Source organism: Falco punctatus (assembly GCF_963210335.1).
Source record: "Falco punctatus genome assembly, chromosome: 3".
NCBI classification, from domain to species: Eukaryota; Metazoa; Chordata; class Aves; order Falconiformes; family Falconidae; genus Falco; species Falco punctatus.
The window spans coordinates 90016380-90040799 of NC_137582.1; the positions used below are offsets into that span (position 1 = coordinate 90016380).

General features: G+C 43.4%; 1 protein-coding gene across 2 annotated transcripts in view; it reads left to right on the plus strand.

Moving 5' to 3' along the window:
* Window positions 1-24125, plus strand: part of CDH20 (cadherin 20) — a 151446-nt gene extending 127321 nt beyond the window's left edge. For both annotated transcript variants that reach the window (XM_080377811.1, XM_080377812.1), the window contains exons 9-12: window positions 1236-1357; window positions 3226-3343; window positions 9703-9954; window positions 11427-24125. In XM_080377811.1, the coding sequence (XP_080233937.1) occupies window positions 1236-1357; window positions 3226-3343; window positions 9703-9954; window positions 11427-11926 (992 nt within the window). In that variant the 3' untranslated portion in view covers window positions 11927-24125. The remainder of the gene's footprint in view (window positions 1-1235; window positions 1358-3225; window positions 3344-9702; window positions 9955-11426) is intronic.
* Window positions 24126-24420: the final 295 nt, after the last annotated feature.

Here is a 24420-nt window from a genome sequence, read left to right on the forward strand (position 1 = left end):
AAAGCTGCTAGTTTTAAAAGTTAGATCAATATTCCTAAGAGTGTAAATGCAGACATTCATCTGCCACAGTGACAGGTGTATTAGCAAGCTATGTATGGACATGTGGGAATTAAGGATTAACTATCCTTACTCATTAATAACAAATAAATACTAGAAGGATTAAATCAGAAATTAGGGAGAAACAATATAGTTAAAGAGCATTATCTCAATGATACAGTTTAACATATGTTATGGATACAGTACACTGAACATTTAAGAAAATTCCAGAGTGTAAGAAAATGCTCCATTGTTTATTTGAACATACAATTTCTAGCTATAAAGGGAGATATATCTGGAGATAAATGCACAAAGTGTTACGGCTAAAAAGAATATGAGAACACTATTTTTTAAGAATTTTCTGGATTTTTGCACCTTTTCTAACCTCTTATTGATTAATTTATTTTTTTTCTTGCTGCTTAGAGTTTCTTTGTATCATTAAATAAGGGAAAAAAGATGTTTTAGGGCAGAAAAACAGGGTAAGAAAAAAATTATTCTGTGGCCACTTAGTTTGGAAATTGTGAATATCGGAAATGATGTATGGATTTACTGGCAAAGAAAGCTAATGAACCAGTGGGACAGAAATATCACAAATTATGTCACGCACAATGTAAAATTTTCATTGCCATTTTAAGCTTCAGTGAAAGCTTTTCTGTACAAATTCATGTGTTACTACATTTTAAACCCCTGTACAAAGTATCAAAGACTTGACACTATTTTTGAGTTCAAGGAACATAAATTCTGAGCAAAAACATATCTGAACTGCAGAATTACCACTTTCAGAAAGCTCTAAATAACAAGGCTATCCTTAAAAGATCCCTTCTTAATTTGTGCCACTAGTATTGAGGCTCAACAAACAGTATTGCCCAGTCAAAAGGCAATAATGAAAAAACCACAAGACATTGTCTAAAACTTTTGTTATGGAAATAGTGCCATTGGACTGAACCAGGTTGAAGTCTTTCATGGAATTTGTTTGAAAAAGATGTGATTAGGTGGGAAGCCAGGATAGGCAGAGAGCAGCATTTGCAACTTTACTCTGAGTCACACAACCCGCAAGCAACCGCAGCTCCCCATGGGGAAACATCATTTAACATGAGTCAGTAGTGAAAAAGCCACTTTATGTCTCGAGCAGAGTGAGGAGCACCCCCCTTCTTCCTCCCATATATTGCCTTCCTTTACATTGTGCCTCCTCCTTCCAGACAACCCATCCCAGGTGGGCAGTGTCTCCGTGACCGTGAAAGTCCTGGATGTGAACGACAACGCGCCAGAGTTTGCAAGGTTTTATGAAGCTTTTGTTTGTGAAAACGCCAAAGCCGGGCAGGTGAGAAATGCTAGTAACGCCGGGCACTGGGAAGAGGGTGCTGTCCTCCACTGAGACAGCGTGCCTTGGAGAGAGGGCTCAGCTAACCACACGTTTCATCTGAACTCTCCTCAGCAGCTGTCTGTGCTGCTTTGCAAAAGCAAGCATGTCACACTGGGATCGGCATTGTATATAGCACCTCTTTTTTTCTCTCGCAGTGGTTTCCAGGCTACTGTACAATACACTTCATGACGGAAGTAAAGCCTTCTCTTGGGCAGGTGCCAGCAGGCAAACACCCGCTGTGTCCTGTAGCAGCAACGAAGAGAAGTGCTATGGGAAGTGCCATGGAGTCAGCCTGGCCCATGTGATAGATAAGGCTTACTGTTAAAAGACCGTATTTATAAGAGCCTTAAGCACCCCTGGACTTATAGGAGCTGGGTGTAACATACTACATCAGCTTCAAAGGGGTGCCAAACAATCCGTTCTGCTGTGAACTGGAGATACCAGACAGTCACAGACAACACAGGACTTCCCACTCTGCCCACTGTAAACCAGCACCTCCAAGCAGGCGGAGAAGCCTCTTTGTTCCCCTCCCTTCCAAAACTGCATCAAAGCCCTTGAACGAAGTCTGCTGGTGTCACAGATGGACATGCTGGATGGAGCATGGTCCCTTGCTGGAGCGGTGCAAGCTCTACTGCTGATCACTTGTGCGGAGGCGACCCGGTGCTTCACCACCCAGGGTCCACAGTGCAGACTTGTCTCTCCTAATTCAAAGTTGACTAGCATGGTTTAAACACACAGACACACCACTCACGATTTGTGAAGGGAAAATTATGCCAGTAATACCACTGTGTGTTCGCTGAAGCTTATCCCAGCTTGCTGTGAAGCAGAATGAAATAGCTACTCACTGCTGGGACAACTGTACTCACAACTATCATATACAGGATAATCTCATCTCACCAATTTACAGAGGTCCTTAATAACATAGGGAATAGAAACCATTCTGTAGCCTTTTTCCTGGTTTTGAAGGTTGAGTGTCCTAAATAATAAGCTTTCCGAGACATGCACACTAATTTGGAATACTTCCTTCAGTGGAGAAAGACAAATTCTGTTGTCACATTTGGCAAAGTTCTGAAATCAGTTTTAAGGTGGTACATAAGTCTTTGTGAGTATGTCATTTGCCTTTGAATCCAAAAATAACTTTCAAATGCAAAAATCCAGGTGAAGATTTATTCCTTGTCTAAAAAGATGTCAGCATGTTTATTCAGACAGAGCTATAGCTCACTGTGCTTCAAGCTGTTAGACCTACTTTACTAAACCTCTAAAGGTGAGGTGGCAAATCTCTTTCTGGATTTAGCATTGTCTTAGTTTCTTTCCATGGTGTTATTTATTGCACATGCAGAGTTGCCGTTTCTCTCTTTCTTTTCCACGGACACCTTGGGAAGAATTTAATTGATTTAAAATTAAAACAGTGATAAAAAATTCAACCTGAAGTTCTTTTCTACCTGCGAAATGATGCTGAAAGTAAGTATGGACTTTCTTACAAGCTCTTTAATGCACAATGAATTTTCTGAACACCCTGAGCCCTCAAAAGAAAAAAGAACCATGCAACAGAAGATAGGGATGCACGAGAGTGTCTGTTGTTTGAAGCAAACAGACTATCTCCTCCTTTGTTTAAATGTGATTTGCATGATCAGAGCAAAATAAATGAAACCTGCAAGGTTTTGAGTCTCTTCTTGGTTTAATTATTATACCTCTGCAAGAGTTTTATTCAGAAGTTACAGTTGCTTTTATTTCTATATAAAAATTAACTATATGTTATGTTTGTTGATTTATATTATATATATTTTGCTTCTCGCCTGCTTCTGCTTTGTTCTCATATTCTGTAGCTGATCCAGACAGTGAGTGCCATTGACAGGGACGACCCACAGGAGGGTCAGCACTTCTACTACAGCCTGGCTCCGGAGGCAGCCAACAACCCCAACTTTACTCTAAGGGACAATCAAGGTAATCAGAGTGGACACAGACAGTTAGCTACTCTAATTTCTAATGCCTGAGTTGGACTTGAGAGGCTGTGACTTATAGTGTGTGATAAGACTGCCATTTCAAATAATACCAAGTGACACCTGCTCCTTAAAGGCAGTGATAAAATTACATATTACTTAATATACTTGAAGGCTATATGATATTTTCTTCTCAATAAATATTCTCTAGCAATAGGCCTCTTTTTCTTCTTTAAGGAAATGTGCCAGTGTTTTGTGCAAATTCAGGTCTTGTGGTCAGGCTGCAGGCATCTCAGATTACTGGAGTGGAAATTGCATTCGTTCAAAAGGAGATGCTTAAAGGTAGGATAGCAACTGGAACTAGGAGACAAATCTGAAGAGAATTACATTGCTCTTTTTTTGTGCTCTTCATGTTTTCTCCCAGGCACAGAAAGGGAAGGTTCTTGTACCGTTCCAAATCTTTTTCCCCAAGCACTTTTTTTCTTCCCCTTCGCACATACTCATTTCCCTAGGAAAGGAAGGGAGGGAGGGAGGAGATGCAGAGCCTCATGGGGGTAACTTGGTGTCCAGCTAAAAGTCTGTGTAAGATGTGCTAAGTAGAAGCTGAAACACCAGTGGGAAGATTCATGGCAAAGTGCTGGCATTTGAGTATTCTAACCAGTGGAATTTGCTTCTTTTTGGGAAGCTTTGGTGGTTTTATAGCCTGCAGGAAAGCCCCACCATGGCACACCTTTACTTGACTGCTGCTGATAGAGGATCTCCATGGGCAGATGCTGAGGTCCAGTCCACACCAGCCTTCATGGGGAAAGAGCTTGAATGACCTCGTGCAGAGCTTTGAAAGTCAATATGAATGGGCTGGATTTCAGTAAGAGTTTAGTGTGTCAAGTACCACAAATCAGCAAGTGATTCCAGAATAAATGGGGAGAAAGACTAGCCACCTGCAACATACATGGCCAGTCTTCAAGCAGATTGCCTGCCACTGCTCCCACACATGCCTACTTGTCACACTTACTTCCATAAGCCCCTGTCTGTGCCTCTGCAGGCGTATGAAAGAGCAACATAGAGGCTAATAAAAAAGCCCCTGCCTTCACTAAATAAACATGTCTTAAAGCATGCTACTTGCAGAGTCTGGAGCCCCCCTCCAGCATGTTAATGCTTTTTCATCCCCAAAGTAATTTTTTTCTATAGTGTCCCTGAAGCCTCCCACAAAATTTCTTCCATTTTTATCCCCTTCTCTTTCCCATTGTTTCCCTCTTTTTTATTTTTTGAATATATATTGCTCAAATAAGTGAACAAACAAAAAACAACTATTGCTAAAGCATTTGGCAAACTAGACTCATTTCATCCTCAAGGCATTGTTCTAAAAACAGAAACACACAAAATTCCCAGCATCAGATGCACTTTTTCTAAGGCCATACTTGCGATAATTTATAGTGACAGCAGTGACTGAATGGCTGTGCCTCCCACTCTCTGTAAAATACCAGTTTTCCAGAGATATATATCACAAGAAGCTTAGGGTACTATTGGTTAAAAATTTGAAATAAAAATGTTAAGAATCAAACCACTGACTATTTGAAATATACACATTAAGGATTAATTTACTGCCTCAGCAATTTAGAGTGCAGTAGTCATTTCAGTAACAATAATTTATATTTATATTTTCATCTTGGGACCACTAAGGACTATATAAATTACATGACTTAGTCACAGAGCAGGTAGCTATACTGTATGTCACAGGGTGGTAGGACAAGACGCAGAACCCACCTTGCTAGTCATAGCTTGTGCACATAAATAGGAGATGGCAATGCTTCCCAGGCTGTGGGAAGGCGTTGTTAAGAGTAGCAATTGTGCTGATTACTTGGTTGTCCGATATCGCAATAAGAGAAAGTGCAAGACATGCAGCCTTCCTGGCAACAATTAAAACCTTGATTTCTGCTGAGCAACAGCTAGATCACAGTTTGCATTCTGATGAGCTGTTTTACATATTTCTTTGGCCCTCATCATTTCAGTGTCTGAGAACTTCGTCAGTCTATTCTTTCTCCATGTATCTCTGGCAAACAGAGAAATCCTATTGTTCTCCACTTTATAGACAGGGATCTGGGGCAAGGAGAAATTAAGTACTTACATGCCTGGTTCCCTTTGAGTTCAGTAAAATCAGTGGGAGAGAGACATGTATCTGTAAAGATCTGGACCCAAGTGATTTCCCAAAGCCGTACAGGATATACGAGATGAAGCAGGGAACTGAGCTGGGGTCTCCCATCTCTTTGGTTACTGATGTAGGGCACTGGCAAGTCATCTTCTCCCACTTCTAAATCCAGGCAAGATTATGCTGGGAAAAATTTGACAGAAGAGGCTTGCTGTGAGAGTGGGATGAACAACAAAATAAACTTACTGCATTTCCAGATTAAACACTAAACTGCTGCCTTCCATCTTTGAGTACCAGGAACTGATGACAAGAGTAGCCATTTTAATGGGTGCAGGCATCAGTGACGTACCACCGCCAGGCCCATCATTGGAAGCCTCTGGCAGTCCTCCCCCTTGCATTTAAATTTGTCCTAGGAAAGTTTTTAGCTATTTCTTCCTTCCCTAAAACTGTGGTCTACCTCACACTTTGCAGAGCACAAAAGCAGTGAGCTAAAAACCCCCAAGAAAAAATGTGGCCCCTTTCTTGAGCTGGTGGTGTCTGTAATACCTGCTTCCTTGCTCTCTTTCTCCCACTGCTGGCGAAATATTTCTTTATATTATTCCTAACTATTCATAATTATTACAATTAGTTTTTAAACACTAGCAGAAGTTCTGGGCTAATCATCCCCAGTTCTTGTACGGATGCATACAGAGAGAAACCAAGCCTTTCTTGCAAGAAGGGTGGTGGTTAGCTCTGATCTCAGATTTGGACCTACACAGTGGTTAATTCCCCTGACCTGTCTAGGAAGGTACATCACTTCCAGTGGGACAGAAAACTGCAGGAAAGAGATGCTTTGTGGCTTTCTTTCACAACCACATGAAGATACCAGCCTGCATGCCTGCAGGAAAAACAGTTTTCACCTCCTGCCACACAGGCACAGGACCCACCGTGCTGCAGTCTTCAGTATCTGCTCAGCGCTGCAGCTAAGTGCTACCATCCAGCCCTCTGCAAGCCAAAGATGCTGTGTTGAAACCTGTGAAGCAAAAATATTGTGCGTCCTTACCATGCTGGCTTTTTTTTTTTATTAATATAAGGGGTTTTCATGTCCTCACAAGCTCTCTTCTCCTGATGGCTGGAGCTTAGCACATACCAACTTTGGAAGAAAATTGTGTGTGCCGGTTTCTGCCATGCTGCATCACTTTCCAGCATGTCCTTCGCACTGCAGTAGCACGTCAAACAGCATTGGCTTTTGATGAGTCACACAACAAGCTCTGGCACCAACATATTGCAGTTGCAGAGTAACAGGTAGAAAGATTCTTTAGGGATGATGTGGATGCCTGCCCAGTACAAAGCAAAACAAAACAAAAGGGCCAAAATGTAATGCTGAGAGTCACCAACAGAATTTTATCAGCAAGAACATTTAAGACCTGGGTGATATAGTCAACACATAACAGAGAAAATATATATATACATGTATAACTTTCAATATTTGATTATAGAAATTTGGGTTTGGCCTGCAGAAAAATAATTATGGTTAAAAACACTTGAGATCTTTCACTAGCTGATTTTGCACAGCTTCAGTCAGGTTCACGGCCTGTGACTTCTTTTATAGGCGAAGTATGACCAGCTCAGAATAATAAAATCTTTTTCCCTCACAAAGAGCATTTTTACGTAAAAAGGTTTGCTGTCACCAGAATAGAATTTGTGACTTCTATTGTAAGTCAGTTTAAAGAGAGTGGCTCTTTCACCCAGGAAAAAGAAATGCAACCAAATTACTGCACTGTTAAGATGACTCAGACATTTCCATCGGCACAGCATAAATGCAGGTGCTTTGCCTTTTTCTGCCCTTTGGTCTAGTTTTTCTCATGCTAAAACAAGCCCAGTGATGAAAAGATGTGGTATTAATAGCTGGGGAGCACATACTAAAGGGCATATAAACAGTGCAAAGGAGAGAAAGCACTTGCATGTGCTCCAGCGGAGAGGAGGGGGAGGTTTGCAGGAGGTGAGGGCTCCTGTCTGTAGCACATCCCTTGCCCAGGAACCATGGGAGCTGCAAGGTGCTGCTCTCGGCTGGGATTTGGGACACATTCCTGAAATTTATCTGTGTCTGTCTACACCGACTGCCCATACTCAGAGCTGCATGGTATATCAAAAAGGTGGTGAAATCAGTAAACACTGACACATTATCAGTTTTAAGCAACTTTGGGGATTTTGTCTTACACCTGGTGATTTTTCCTCAAAGCTCCAGCTCTTTGGATCCCATAATTTAATGAGACACTACAATTTCACTATATATTCACATACGGACATGCACACACACTTCAGAATTTTATGCTCTCAGAGTTTGAATGTTATTGATGTTCAAGAAATAAAAGACCCTGAGATTCCTTTTAAAAACATGTCACAAATTCAAACTAATCCCATGAACTCTAGAGCCTGGCATCTCAATACTTCCATGTGCCACTACTTTCTGATGCCATAAGATCTGCAGCACAAACTATGGAACTTGGAGCATAATTTAAGTCTAGCAAGCCTAGCATGAGTTTGCATATATTCCATAGCTGGCTGTATGTAAAACTCCTGATTTCACTCCTAAAAGCCATAAAATAATTTCTGATGTTCAGACTACAGCAGATAATACAGCTGATTTATCTGCATGCAGCCTGAGTCTCTACACTGAAGAAAATCACTCAAGATTTAAATTTTAGCAGCAAATTGACAGGGAAATAATGAGGAAATGGAATGATCCCTTGTTGATATTTTGGGTTTTTTCAGTCTGCTTGTGATCAGAAGGATTTTTGCCATTTCCAGGTAGCAGCCCCGTTGTTCCAAGCCACCTGGGAACAGCTGATTGCACCCTGCATTTCAAAGCACAGCAAATGTACATTGGTAACAACCTGGAGATGCAGGTGGCCAGGCTGTGACCTCTTTTGAACCAAGGGAACAGGAAACAAAACTAAGTAGCAAAAGAAACTGCATGAAGCTCAGCTCCCCAAAATCCCGCAGCATCACTGCACAGGGTCACAGTTTGTAGGTCTGCCAAAGAGAAAAAGTACCTGTGTTCCCCATTTATCCTTGCTGGCCCAATATTTGCAGACATGTTTGTAAGAAAGGCTAATTTTCCTGCAGGTTCCTTTAGACTCCCTGGTGGCCCAGATCACATTGGAGACATTCAGTCTTGCGCTTTCCAAAAGTCCCTGAAGCCAAAAAGCTTGGAAGTCAGCACTGACAAAAATCACTGATATCCAAAGATTTTGCCTTGGCATCCCTGAGATGACAATTTGGAAGAATAAATTCCTGAATCCAGTTTCTTTCTGCTTAGGAAATGGTGCACAGTCTGAGGAATTTGAGGGAGGGGGTAGACAGGAATTCAAATGCCACTGGGAAATTCTGACATTTAAAAAAAAACATGCTGAATATGGAGGAAAAAGCCTCAAAGGTAGAATTTCCCTTGAAATGACCAACAGCAACTGGCTGTTAGGTCACTTTTTTTTTTTTTTCAGGGGCATCATTTTGATTCCTTTTCATTTAAGTTCTCATAAAAAGCAGGCAGTCACTCTGAATCAAGCAGAATGGTCAAAATAAAGCCGAATAATTCTGACAATGATGACATGTAGCATTCTGACTTTTTTCAATGGCAAAAGTGCCAATGAAATTGGATGTATTTCAATGAAAAATGTTTAGTTGCAGATTTTCAACTCACCGCTGCTTTAGGATAGCAAGCTGTTTTTTTCCTTTGTCTTCTTGTTGCCTCAAGCAGACGACTATGCCATGAATCAAAAAACTTAAGGAGTACCTTAACATGTCCACAAGGGTTATACACCAGCATCTCCAAAATGGTGGCAGCATTTAAGAGCGAGGTCTGGAAAAGCTGCTGAGCATGAACAAACAGGGACAACAAGTTGCCTTCAACTGTTCGTTTCTGTCTTGCTTTCTGAAAGCTCTTTTAGCTAAATCTGAAGGCTGTGAGTTTGCTCTGGGCACTTTATGTCAGAAGCAGTAAGGGCAGCTCCTAAGGTGTATATGCCTTGCAGGTTTGGAGATACGGCCTGAGAAGATACTGAAATAGGGGAGGCAGAAGCAAAATGCTGATTAGTGACAAACTGATAAAAAACAAAGGGAAAAAGAGAGATGACAAATGGATGTGGGTCTAGGACTGATTTTGTTAACCTTCCTTTGCTGCTGAATGTGTTTGCTCTGCACATTAGCTCTTCTCTCCATTTACTTTCTACCTTTAGACAATACAGCATGGATTTTGACGAGGCGTTCTGGCTTCAGGCAACACGAGCAGAACACCTTTTACCTCCCCATCTTGATCAGTGACAATGGCCGCCCGGTGCTGAGCAGCACAGGCACACTGACTGTGCACGTGTGCAGCTGTGACGATGACGGCATGGTGATGTCCTGCAACGCAGAGGCCTATGTCCTCCCTGTCAGCCTGAGCAGAGGGGCACTCATTGCGATCCTTGCCTGCATCTTTGTCCTGCTAGGTAAACCCATGGCTTCTTCTTGGCAGGGGACAAACTCTTCGGTTCTGGCCGGGGGGTTGCTGATGCACCAAAAGTGAAGGACGCAAACACACACATCTATGTGTGTATATATATATATACATACATATATATATATATATATATACACTACATGTAGACACACACATCCTTACAGAGCCATATCAAGGGCCAGATGGTGTAGTCAGTTGCTTCAGACTCTGGGGTGTAGGAATGGGGGAAAACTATGGCCTGCAAATGTTTCTGCCAGATGCCCCAAGGTGTCTGGTATGGCCCTGCTTTCCTGAAAGAGGGATGGCAGGAAGAAGTGCTGAGAGCTGTGGCTGGGTACAGGTTACTTCCTCATACTCAGCAGTTTCCGATCAAATGCTCCCACAGGAAACAGGAGTGGTAAGCCCAGTTCCACCTCTTGTCTCTTTGACAGGAGAGTTCCCACCTCCATCCCTTTTCCTTGAGACATTACATTTAAATGGTGCCTGTGCTGCTATAAAGGGGCTGAGCACCTTGCATGTGTTCTGTGTCCACAAATAAATGTCATCCTTTCCTTGGCCAGACTTCCTATGCTCCCTGTTAGCTGTTAGTATCAAATGAACTTCACTTCCTTCATTCACTCTCTCAAGTCATGAGACATTAGTGCAAAACACACATTCCCTGAAATTTCAGGGGACACAGTTTGAGGAGCAGTGGAGTAAGCTACAGGAAAAATTATGTAAAGGTGCCTCAATTCTGGATTTTCAAAGCAGCCTAGATACCTCAGTTCAAAATTTCAGCATTCAAAACCTTTGCTGAGTTCTAGCCCTGGAAATACAGTCACCAGGTGATGGCACATTTTCAACGGTAAAGGGCCCTGGTGCCTGTATGACCACTTCTCCCCATGTTAAGAAGCACAGAGATGAGGAGCACCAGCACTACAGGACAGCAGGAGGCTTACAGATAAACAAATACATGCTTTGGAGCAGACTAAGGGGCTAGCTCAGCATTTTGCTGTGTAGGCAGACATATCACGATGGTGCCTCAGCACCATCCATCTATGTCATGTGGAGTGCCCAGCCCAAGAGGCATCACCGAGGTCAGCTGCAACACTTGGCTACACAGCAGGAAAAAAATATATCTATGGAGCTTTGGGCTGCTGCAGATGAACTGTTACTGATACCTACCTGGCTAGCTAAAGGTAACTCAGGTATTACTACAGTGCGTTGCAAGCACATGTTCTAAGTGTCACCAAGACTTAAGAATTAAAGTGAGAAAAGGGACAGATTAGCAGGACCTCAAGCTGCTAATTCTGACTAGGGGGTGGGGGATTTCTACACCTCTCCACTTGCAAACACCACAGCTCTTTAAATCCAAGGGGCTGGCTGGGCTCACCAAACAGGAAACAGGGGGGCAGAGAGTCTGAAGCCCTTGCAAGGTCTGCCCCCTCACTGATGGCCCCATGTCTCGGTTGCCTCCTGCAGTGCTCGTGCTCCTCATCCTCTCTATGCGCCGCCAGCGGAAGCAGCCGTACATCATTGATGAGGAGGAGAACATCCATGAGAACATCGTCAGGTACGATGATGAAGGCGGTGGGGAGGAGGACACGGAGGCCTTCGATATCGCTGCCATGTGGAACCCGCGGGAGGCCCAGCTGGTGGTGAAAAACCGGCAAGACATGCTCCCTGAAATAGAGAGCCTCTCCCGATACGTGCCTCAGGCGTGCGTCATGGACAACAACGTCCACAACTACGTGCTCGCCAAGCTGTACGAAGCTGACATGGACTTGTGGGCACCTCCCTTTGACTCCCTTCAGACGTACATGTTTGAAGGGAACGGCTCGGTGGCGGAGTCACTCAGCTCCCTACAGTCAGTGACGACAGACTCAGACCAGAGCTACGACTACCTGACGGACTGGGGGCCGCGCTTCAAAAAGCTGGCCGAGATGTATGGTGCCACAGACAGCAGCGGGGCTCTGTGGTAACAGACGAGGAATGGCAGAGGGGTTTCCATGCGAAACGGTGTCCAGTTAGGTCCATTCTCATCAGATGCTTCCATGGACATGGGTGAGGCCTCCTAAAACATAGCAATACGGTGCTTGGATGAGAATGGGAAGAAGGGTGCGAATGAAGGTCTCTCTGGATCAGCTTTACTCAGTTAAATTAAGTCACGTTTTTGAAACCGTGAGAAGCAGAAGGAAGGAAGTTTTTTTCCTCGTTTTTACAGCAAAATTGCAAAGCTCGAAGCCTGGAATATAATGACGTTACTCTCTCTCCCCCTTTCTCTCCCCTTGTACACGGCAGCTTACTGAGCTCTATACATCTGGGTTCAAAGATCTGTAAACTCCAACTGTAATCTCCAACTCACTGAAAAACTGCCACCACAGAAAAGTTGTTCCTCACCAGTTATTTTTCCCCCATTAAAAAGGGGGAAAAAAAATTGCTTGCTAACAAGAGGGGGGAAAAAAATCCCACAAAGCAGAAAATTGAAACTGGAATCTCAGACGGCTCTTTGTAAACTAAAACTCCTCTCTCTGTTGCTAACGGAGTCCTTTTTTAATCCTTTAGAAACAAGGCTGAGTTTTTTTTCCACCTGGATGAGGGTTGGGGAAGAGGCTTTGAATTTCTGCTGTAGTTTAACGGCTGATCTGTGAGTCATTGGTGTTAACACTAATCCATCTTCTATCAAGTTTGTGTAAATTTATTCTAGGCTCTTTAAAACCATGACTCTGCTAAACTGCTCAGAACAAAACCAGAAAGTCTGCCTCTTTTGCACTGTAGATGTCTCTTCCATGTGCCAAATGTGAAGATTAGATTCTACCAACGAAAGCCAAATAAATTTTAAAAAAAGAAAAAGCTATATTTGGTAACTACATGGGTTAGATGGGCTTTCCTAATCTGTGTGAGGTCAATCCAAGGGATGTTTACATACTGTAGATAACCTACTTGAACAAATGCAGTATTATAGACCAATAAATGGATGTAAGAAAATTACATGTATAAGTTTTGTATATTTGTTAATTTTGGTAATAAATATGATGTACTGCATACAGTACAGTACCTTAGCACCTCTTTTAATAAAAGTTAAACAGAAGGAAAAGTCTGATGGCAATTTATTGACTACTTTGCACACAGCAGTTAGTGCTTATCCATGGCTTTACATGCCTTGAGCATCACGAAAAAATGGTTCAGCAGCAGCGTGTCAAGGAGACAAGCCTTCAGTTTGCAGGTTCCAGCAGGTTGCTTCTTTTATTGTTGTTTGCTTGGACATTATCCTTAGCCACGAATCAGCCCAAGTGCAGCCCATCAGACTAGTCACTTTTTTATTCCAGTTGTGCTGAAGTTGAAAGCAAGTCTTGGATGATTTTTTTAAAACATTATAGCTGGGGCATTGAGAAGCTTGGTAACCAGTTACACAGCAGACATGGCAGACTGCATCACGCAATACCCTTTTATGGTCATTCTGACTCTGCAATGAAAGTTTTGAGCCTGGATCTTATCTTGTTTGCATGTGTAAATGGGAAGGGCCAGGGAAATTACACTAACATCAGTTTCATGGAAGATGGTGAGAGACTTCTGAAAGCAGAACAGTCTGAAATGGCATTTGCAGGTTTCTTTCTAGCTAAGGAATCTCTCCATCTCAAATTGCCCAGAAAATAGATGTGCAGACATAACCACCCAGTTACCACAGTTTTACCACGTGCATATTGTGCTCAGTTTCTGTTGCAGATGCACACAGAACACTGCTGTCTCTACTTTGCCAACCTTAGGTTGCACCAATTTAAGACAAGGGCCTTGCTTCCAGAGACTCATACAAAGCCACGCACCCTTGGAGAGCCAAGCAGTCAGCAAGGAAAAAAATTTTAGTGACTTCTCAAACATTTGCCCATCTGATGTGATGAAAATCTGTGCCTCCACAGGCATAATATGCCATAGCTTCTGTTTATCACCTGAACCTGCCTTACACCATTGCAGAAAAAGCACTGAAAATTATGGGATAATGACTCTTTTACTCATCCCATACCACTAACCCTCACATATCATATTGATTTTATAACACTAGACAAAGAACTGCAGCCACCATGATCAAGGAAGTGGTGTATGGGACACAAAACCGCTGTTGAGAGGCTGCTGAGAGTTTCCTCACCCCCCAATGCAACAGGAATCACAGAACATAGGCCAGGAAGGAAGATAGAGAGGACATCTACTCCACCATTTCTTGTCTGAATTAACCATCAGGTTTATATATTTTAAGCAGATGCCTGTTTATTCTTGAAATCCCCAACAGTTATGGCTCTGTAATTTTTCTAGGCAATCTTCCACTGCATCAATACATTCAGTGCCGAAAGCCTTCCCCGGGAAGTGTAAGGCAAGTATCCCTTGCTGCCATACAAGGCTACTGTCTGTAGAGCTATGGTTTGGTATTTTCAGACCATTACTGGTTCTTCCCTTAGTCACAACCTACAGTAACAAAAAGCCTTTGGGTAGTTCTTCATGTCCTGATACCACAATGGTGTACTTCTCCCATTGTAGGCAGAGGGGGAGGAAGGGGGGGAGAAATGCAGTCCAGCATCATATTGCCTTCAACCTGAAGGTCACTACAGCATTTACTGAGGGTTTTTCCGTGATAAGCTGCTCCAAGGTCTGGTTTTACTCCACAGAAGCTTCCAGCGGTGGCCTCTGCAAGACAGGCTATGCAGCAGCTGTGACCAGCTTCCTAGGTTGTGATCTCCAGGTGGGGAAGAACCATCAGCACTTTTGTTAGGTGCTTGCACTCATGCCACAGAGGAGCCTGCAGGGAGAGCAGGCTCCGAGCCACCTTCCTAAGCTGCATGTCACTGTTAGGCTGCCTGATTATCCTCAGGTTTGCCTCAGCTTGTGAGCACAGTCAATAGCTGTGCAGGCTGATGCTGTGGCACTTACCAGCTGGTATTTAGTAGGCACTTGGCAGCCTGGCTTTTTTTTTTTTTTTTTCTGTTTTATGGAACAGGTGACAGTGTTTTTGCAGCCTGTGAAATCTCTGTGCAAACAACCAACACTTGCATCTATCACCCTCCCACAAACAAAACTGAAGAGTGCTCTGTTTTACTGATGAGATACAAAAAGATCCACTTGTGGATACATCAGGGCTCAGCAGGCATGGCCCAGAGTAGAACAGGGGAGAAGACTCTAAACCCAAAGGAAATGTGTGGTGCCACAGGCTGGCAGTGAAACAAACATGCTGATCATGCAGGTCCCCAGTCTCCTGCCCTGGGGCTCCTCAAGGTCAGGCCTGGCATCATGCATGAACGTTTGCAGCACTACATAAAACCTGCTAGTGGTTTACAGCCAGGGAGCTCAGCCTGCCGTGGTGGAGGGACTGGGCTTCGCCACACCAGCAGACAGCTCCAGGTGACAGCCCCAGTCCTGTGTGGGACCCACACTCTACCCCCTGCCCTGGCATAATGGCAGGAATGTCAAAGGGCCAGGACAAGATCCCATATGCCCCCCCCCCCATAACCAGTGTCCCCAGTCCCCCTGTGCACCAAGGCCAGTCTGAGTGCATAGAGCTTTTATCACTAGTCATATCATTTTGTTCCTCTGATGACATTTTTTTCCACAGCTGCCAGTTCTCAGGAAAAAACAAAACAACTTACCATCCAGGAACAGTCCCCTGGTCTCAGCTGTGGCTGAAAATAAATGGTACAGAGGGAAAAATAACAGAGGGTGTAAGTCATTTTACTAATTCCAGACACTTAAAGATTGAGCATATGGCCTAAGCAACTCATCTAAGCTCTCTATCTAACTAACAGAGCCAGACAAAGAGTGATCCATTCCGCCTGTCCTGGCCATCTGTATGATGCTATGGCCCTCTGGAGGTGCTTCGCTCCCAGTTAACGGCCTGGCCTCTGGGGATTTATCCCTGCGGTTTGGAGTCTGACCCTGGGCATGACATTCTTAAGCCCTCTGCTCTACATTTGGTTTTATGAGTGACCACAGGCAAACGCTACAGTCTCTGACATTTTCCTTTTCCCTTCCTACCGCCCATCTCTGTCTTGTCTAGGTAGATTGCATGACCTGCCAGCTCTTATACTGCACTGGTCAGCACATCTAGGCTCTGAGTTGCAGCATTCTTTAAGCTGTCTGTCAAGCGTCCAGATCTCTTCAGAGCAAAATGCAGAACTCAAGAATGCATAAGAAGAGTTAACATGATTATTTCTGGCATAAAGTTTCCTGCAACACTGTATCTCATTTGCTGCTGCATTGCACATTTATCCAGCTTTATTAGGTCCCTCTTGATTTTGTCATTTCTCCTCCAGCTTTTATTGCTCTTAATCATTTTATGCCACCATCGTATTTGCTGTCTACAATCCCCTTTTAGATCGTTCATCAAGACCAATAGTGACACAGATCCTTGGGGGACCCAAAAGTTATATTTGGTCACCTTGAAATATGATTTACTAGCCTGTGCCTGGGTTTTGCTTGGTGCAACTGTCATATAGCACAAACTAGAACCTGCTTCACTGCCTGCTGCCTGACCACAGCTCCCAGGAACCATCAAACTGGAGGGACAGGCGGGTCCCAGAGGTCTGCCCTACATATGCACCACATCTTACCTGTCCCGGCCATGAGCAAGAGAAATGAGGCATGTAAAAGAGGCACAAATGGTGCCTGATAGACTTAAGAAAATTTCTGACCTGTATAAAATCACAGTTGAGGAGATTAATTTGCTTCTGCCTTTGTGCTGCCATGGTCTTATTACTAAGGTGCTGTCAGATGTGATCACTTTGGTTTATGCTAGCTTAACTACCAGTTAGACCAAACCCAGGAGAGGCTGCTGCTCCCCAGGAGAGATGATGGGTTCAGTAACAAGAGAGGATGGCCTGTGAGGAAATCCATACTGTTGCAAGCTAAATATGTTGCTGCTCTCCCTCTTTCTGTCTGTCAGGATGTGAGGCAGCCCATTGCACCCTGCTCAAGAAATCAGCCTTAATGTATTCTCTTCACATGCAGCTGGTGTAAACAGGGAGTGGGTCTGTCTGAGACATCCTAATTTATGCCTGCTGAGATCTGTGGCACCCAGAAGAGGAGGAGCTGCCTTTCACTCAGTAGGGCCCTGTCTCTCTTAGGGCAATGCATATGCCATTAGAGTGCTCTGAGACAGACACAGCTACAGAACAGCTGTATCACCCAAGGGATTTGTTCTCATGCATAGAGGTCACTGATTTGCCTCTCTTTTGGACTGTAATGTAGTAATAATCTGTATCAGTGCATCCTCTCTAAGCAGGCAGAGGAAAATAGGCAGCAAACCTGACATGGAGTCAGAGCTATGATCCAAGGAAAGCAATAGGGGCTGAGGAGTATCACTGCCAAACCAAGGTTTAGGGAGAGATCTTCAATTTTGCTTTCCTATATCAACCTTCTAAAGATCCTGCCCCCCACTGACATGCAAGATATTTTACTATTGGCCTTAGAGGTGGTATATCAGGCCACCTGCATCACTGGCTTTGAGCAGAAGCAGCAGTGCAATGCTGCATTTCCCAAGAGACATTAGGGTAATATGGTAGAAGAGATGGAAGAGAGTCACTTTACAATTACTTTTAAAAACCATGTGATTTTTTTAAGAGCTGATATAGAAGACAGTACACTGTCTGAATACCATTTTCAGACCTCATTTGTAATTAAGCTTACCATTAAGGAATGGTCTTCTTGGGTGATACGAATTTTCAAACTAGCATCTTATTATAGGCCAGTCCCACATTGACTGATTCTGTAATTTTTTTCTCAAAGGTGCATGAGCTGTAATATTTAATACTAGAGGCAGAAGTGCTTGCCATGCCATCTAACACCAAAAAAAAAAAAAAAAAAAAAAAAAAAAGACAGCATCTGTCATAATGTGGGGTTAGATTTAGATTTTGTTCCTGGTTTGTGGGAAGGGTGAATATTCCCAGACTCATCATAAGACTTGGGAAGTTTAAACCCTATTTATAGGCTTATTATTTCTGGGCAGTCAACCTGCCAAGAAAATCTGGGTAAGACAGAGTACAATGTGATCCTACTCAGCACCAGAGTACCACAATGGGTACCAAATAGGAGATTTTGCCTTTTCCACCATGTCTAGAAAAAGAAAAATCTGGAAAATGTCATTTGGATTCTGTTTGGAGAGTGCAGAGAACCTGGAGCGGTGTGGAGTGCTCTGTTCCTCCCAGCACAGCTGAACGTTCTTGGGCTCCCTGACACCAGTCCTTCAGCACACCCCTCCCATGGGGGAAGGACAAAGGAAGGGAAGAGAGATCCTTTTGAAACCAGTACTGAAGATAACCCATGGCCAAGGGAACCTGTCCTCCCTCTTGCTCTCACTCTTCTTGCTTCCACTCTTAAAGGTACAGGAGAACCTCTCTGCACCTCTTATTCCCCTTTACAATGGGAAGAGAGTTCAGTGCCATGATCATTGCAGAGCATCAGAGTGACTGCTCATCCCCAGTGGGTCTCTGAGTGCCCCAAATTGCCTTAACCTGGTCATCATTCAAATCAGTTACGAGGGAGTAATTAGGAAACACAAGAATCTCCTTTTCCCTTCAGGTGTAGGGGTATTTGCCCCTGGATAGCCTGGGATGTAGTTCAGAAGAGGAGAATTTTTACAGCTTCATACCTTCATGTTGCCTTCCTGAGGTATAACACATATCCCTGCAAACTTAGAGAAGTGTTCCCAAGCTCAGAGGAGAAAAGCTGCTCTTCTCCTAAGCGGTAGTGCTATCACAGGGTGGGTTGTTTAGGCTTATTTGTTTTTCTTTTTACATGGATGCTTCCTGGAGCATTCAAGGAGAGACAACCTGTCTGGAAAGGACATATCTTTTTGAAAGACCTCAACCAAATATTCTGTAAGATCATAGGTACCATGGATGGAAAAGGTAGAAAACAGTGTCTTTTTAATGGTAAGAGAAACTTACCATTAAAACACACTCCCCAGCCTGCATATGACATCTTTCAACCTTGGAGCATCTCTCTGATTTAGAAAACTGTTTACTTTCAGCTTGGAGCCACATTTTCAACAAGAAAATTAAATATTTGATGTACATACTTCCAACAGCCTCTATCTTCCGCCTACTGACCATGGTCTTACTTTTACAATGTCCACTGCAAGTAAGGGAAAACATGCATGTTCTGCCTAGAGACTCTGTGCTCTTGTCCTGAGATGATTGCAAAGTGTCTTGCAAGCCTCAGTTAAGTAAGGCAGGCCTATCTGATATGGAATAGTCATGGGGTTTTTTACAGACAAATAAAAGCAAGCACAGTTTAAAAAATTTACAAACATTTCAGAGGAAATTAATGTAGAAATGGTAACCTGTCCCAACAGTCTGTTGATCGAAGCAGATTTCCTCTTATGACTTCATAACTTATGCCTATGGCATAGGGGGCAGGTGGGCAGTAGAACTTTGAGCTATAGCTCAGGTGCAAAGTTACTTTTTACTGATAATATAAACATGTCTATGGGTTAAAAGAGAAATATAGTCCCAGAACAGAAAATTATCTCTGCTACTAATCCAAGAAAACTTCATTTCAAGATTCCTGCTTATTTGAAACTCTCAATTACCATTCAGCCAGCTGTCCAACCACTAAAGAAATGAAAAGTCCATGTTGCATTTACCACTCAAAACAGATGAGTAGGATAAAAATGTATGAAAGCACTTATTAAATCTTATCATCCAGAGTTTACCGTAAAGTTTTTTCCTGAATTGTTAGTGAACAACCACAACAGAAATTATGTGTAATTTGTAGAAATTAGAGATGATGTTAGCTTTTTAGAAACATTACTCACAGTGAGAACTCTAAACTGACCATTTTATAAGATACTGACAACACAAGCAACACCAAAGCACTACAAGACTTGCAGTCTGGTTTTGACTCTGATGTTGATGCTACATGTATGATGAATTTTCACAGTCTTTCTGTGCAGTGGCTTTCCACCTGGCATACCACAGGGATAACAATCTTTGCTACTCACTCTAAAGTAGCATAATGATGTGAAGAGTTTTAGTATTTATTTAAGCAGACTGCTAGAGCATTTTAGGGCCCCAGGCACATGCTAGATAGGATATAGAGCTGCACATTTCTTCTAAAAAATCACATATCCTTCTAGCTCTGGGAGAAGAAGAAAAGAAGGGTGACTCAGAAGTAGCAGATGTTGGTAAGATCTCTTAACGCACTACTGGAAGGCACTCAGAGACTGTAGTGATGCAGGTTCCCTTAAAGCCTATCTAGAATAGACTTGAGCAAAATGCTGTAGCAAGCCAGATTCTAATCTATTCCCCTTTTCTCACATTATCAGCTGCAGTCACAATATTTTCCTTCTTTGTCAGACCTCCTTTCCAAAACCATCAAAGCACACGGTAAATATGAATTACCGAAGCAGCACAGCATCCCTGGTGTGTATGGTGATTATTACTGGTAGCCCCTAGAGAGTAGGATATGCTAATACTATTGCTAAAGACAATCAGCAGAGTGTCCTGGTGCAGCCCAGCAGGATTTGAGACCAATAATACAGCAGATCACATTTTGCCAGGAAAAATGTAGAACAGATCTAAAAATTAAATGTCTAAGCTTTTTCTACAGAGGCAGAGGAGGATTCCACAGCAAGAAACCTATATTACCTTAGACACCCTTCTAAGGAGTAGAGTTGGCCACTAGAGGAATGTTTCTCTCTACCCAGGCCATCAGCTGCTGGCCACACAGGTGCTCACATGGGCCAGAGGTGCCCAGGGGACCCCTGAGGGCACCCTGACTTCTGACTGCACATCTCTGGCAGGGATGAAGAGAGGTTTCACTGAGACATTACTGCAAGAGACTCTAGTGAAAAGTAAAATCTCAGAGGAACCGAAATTGCCAGGTTGGGTCCCCATAGTGCAGCACATGCTGCTTCACAAGGGTACACAGCCCAGGAAGGACGTGAGACCTGCCACTGCCAGTGGATATACCTGCCGTCAGCAACAGTTACCACCACTCTGCTGCTCAAACTGATATGTGGCAAAAAAAACCTTGTTGGCCAGTCTCTCTTTTAAATAAAAGATGTTTGTACAGAAGACAAGATGGAAGAACACTGGTCTTGTACACAGTTGTGGCAAAGAGTTTTTTCAGACCCATAGCAAGTCATTTATTCTATTAGTATCTCTGATATCCCTGTCCACAAAACAGAGGTAATGGTCTCCTCCACCTTAGCTACTCTGCCTGTAAGGCCAGGGGAACATCTCTCACCTTGTGTGTGGATAATGGCTACTGCAATGTATCAGAATTATAACAAGGAAAATTACGCTATTTAGCTACCTTTGCTGTAGCATCCTCCCCGCCAGCCTCTGCCTGCAACTCATTGCCCTGTCTCTGCAAGTAAATACTGTGGTAGTGTTTAAAAGCAAAACACAGCTGTAGTGAAATACCCAGTCAGCTTGCAGCCATCAAACAAACAGAATGCCAGCTCTTTCCTTTTGTTTAAAATATCATTACTGGGAACAAGTCATCTCTCTCACTGCCTTTGTGCTTCGGTGCACACGTTAGGCTTTTAAACCTGACCTAGTTTTGGCTGGAAAGTTTCACAGAGAAAGGCTATGGACAGCTTCACCACACACATTATTTTTCCTGCTAATCAATATGTTATAAAAGCTGGAGTGTCTCTTTTTGCTGGAAATGAGGCGAGGGATCAGGAGCTGCAGTATGGTTGGGCTCTAACAAACCTTCTTGCAAGCCAACTGCACCATTGCACGTGTCGGCCTCCAGCCTCTTCTCATTCCTTTTGACTTTCCTGATGCTCCACGTAGCTAATGAAATCCACTCTGACCCTACAATGGCTCCAACGGGCACCACTCTGAAAACAGCAAAAGCTTTGCTTTCCTTGCAACAAGCAACCAGGGTTGACACACTGCAGCAGTGTTTCTGGTGACATTTTTAAGGTGTTTAGATGAGCTGACTTTGTAACTGAAGTCTTGTGGCTGGAAGCTACTGCCTTCAGGGCTCATTTGTTTGTTTTAACCGTGCTCAGGATTTCCCACAGTGCTGAGCTGCTTCCAGCATGACTGAGAAAGGGGTCACGTTGCACAGAGCATGGGCAAGACAGAGTTCACAGTGAATAATAACCACTGTGAATTCACAATAGCCCTGGCAAAGGGTAATTAAATCCCGAGGCTTGTGCTGGGAGCAGTGGGCTCCATCTAGAAACACTAACATTAGAGGGGGTCAAAATCCATCTGATTGTGAACCAAAAACCCATAGAGGTTGCACGTATCCCAGACCGTCATGAGGTGCAACCAGCCTCCCCCTGTTGCTTCGTGCAGGCCCATGGGTGGGTCAGCCAAGTATGAGGCTGCACCGCTGAACGTGCGGGTGGGCTCGTGTTAAGGGGCAGTGCACCTCACACGAAAAGGGAGGGTGTAGTGTCTCAGGGCTGGGGGGGTGCTGATCCAAGCCCAGCAGGAAGCAGGAGGGAAGCTGCTGCGTGCTCCTGAGATCTGGGGCACACTGGACAGAAAGCACTATTTAAAAGGGCTGGGAATCAGAGGAGAGAAGCTGGAGTTATTCAGCTGTGCGGATGTTCAGTTTATCCCTGCAAAGAGCACATTCAGAACATGAGGACAGGACAACAATAATAAGAAAGCATTGATCCTACTTCACATCCTTTTAGCTGAAGAGGAAAAGGGGCAGACAGTGAAGTAAGGACCATGTTAGAAATGCCTGAACAAAGATCTGAGGATGAACAGAAAGCGACGGCTGCAGCAACTCCTTCATGTTGGAATTTCTGATGCGGATGAGGAGGTTACAGAGTCATGCAAAGCCATGGGCCGAGAGAAAAAAGGCCCCCTTTTCTTATACCCGTGCTTGCTAATTTGAACATTTCCAGCCCTTCTCTGCTAAGTGTTCAATAAGGCAGCTAAAAGTTGCACAACAACAACAACAACAACAAAAAATCATTGTTTTACATTTTTAGTGTCATTAATAGCAAGTATCCAGCTGAAGGGTAAATCATACTGGAATTAGGAGACATGGAGGACAGTTAATGTTGCTATAGCCCTGTGCTTACTTTTGCAGGGGTGAACAGTTATATTAGTTACAAGCATTCATGAAAAGAAAAATCAGCTATCCCCAAATTATTTAAACATTCTTTGCTTAATTTTAATATGTTTTTCTTTTAAGAAAAAAAATTGCATTTTGTTTTCAACAGTTTGCCACTAACACTGGCGACTTTGAGGCTAATACCGCAAAACCTTGCCTCTCTAAATAACTGAAAAGCTGAGCTACATTTTTAGGGGGCTGGTTTTTTTAATGAAAACACACAAATTGCTTGAATTTTGTGAAGAAATCCCCAAAGACAGCAACACTGACCAGGATTCCTGGAGTCAGGTTTTTATTATAAAAGAAGGGATTGATTTTCTTAGTATCTCATACGTAAAGTAAATCCCTTGACAGGAGGGAAAGGCACATGGAAACAGAAATAAGACAGGTGGACAGGCCCATCGCCCGCTTTGTGGTGCTGATCCATCCTGAGAGGCAATGGGTTTCAGGGGCACAGTGCCAGGAAGCCCAGGCTGAGTCAGCATCACGTCCAGACGGCTGCATGACATCACACCCCACTGCACTAACAGGACACAGAAAGAAATAAAGCATTGCTTGTTGGACCAGTGTTCTGACATCCAGCCTTCATGACAACATGTCCTGAGGTGTAATGTCGTATATGCCATAATGAGACACATTTCATCTGGGACTTCTAATTGTTCTGCAAGTGAGTGAAGTCTCCAGGACATAGGACAGACCTATGTGAATAACCTCCTGAAAGATGCATCAAACAGGAGGCACTCCAGCAGCTATAAACATCTTCGTCACACAGCACTGAGACTTGCATGGAATTACATAGGGTCTATAACTTCATTGCCTGGCACCAGCTCCTTATTGGCAACTACATCTGTGCTAGAGTGGCACAGAGGTATTTATGGGATGCAGTCCATGCTAATATTACCTACAGTGTCCTTGCTTTCCTGTCTGTGTCTGAAGTCTGCAAAGCCTTTCTGCAAAATGTATTAACATCCTCCCCACCTTAGTATGGTATAGCTTATTTCTCTGCTTGTTTCATTTCATGAACTTACAGGCTGCCTTTAAAAAGCAGCCAACAAATGCTCAAGCAATAGAAGAGAGAAAAGAAAAAAAAAAAAAAAGAAAAGAAAACCTGAGGGAGGAAACAGATTTCAATTTCCAGTTTCCAAGAGGCTAATATAAAAAGTAAAGGAGTGGGAGGGAAGCATTTGAAAATGTCATTTTTTTTAATGCCCTGGCAGTCTCTTCCCAGCAGCAACAGTGGGACTGGATGATACGTTTGTAGGTGAATTGGTGGGGAAAAAAAAGAAAAACAAAAGTCCTAGGTGACTAGTTTCCCCAGCACTCCAATCGCAGAACCCTCTGCAGCCCTGGCTTCAGTGGAGCAGCAACAGTGCGCTTGCTTCCTGAGGGTCCTGCCAAGACA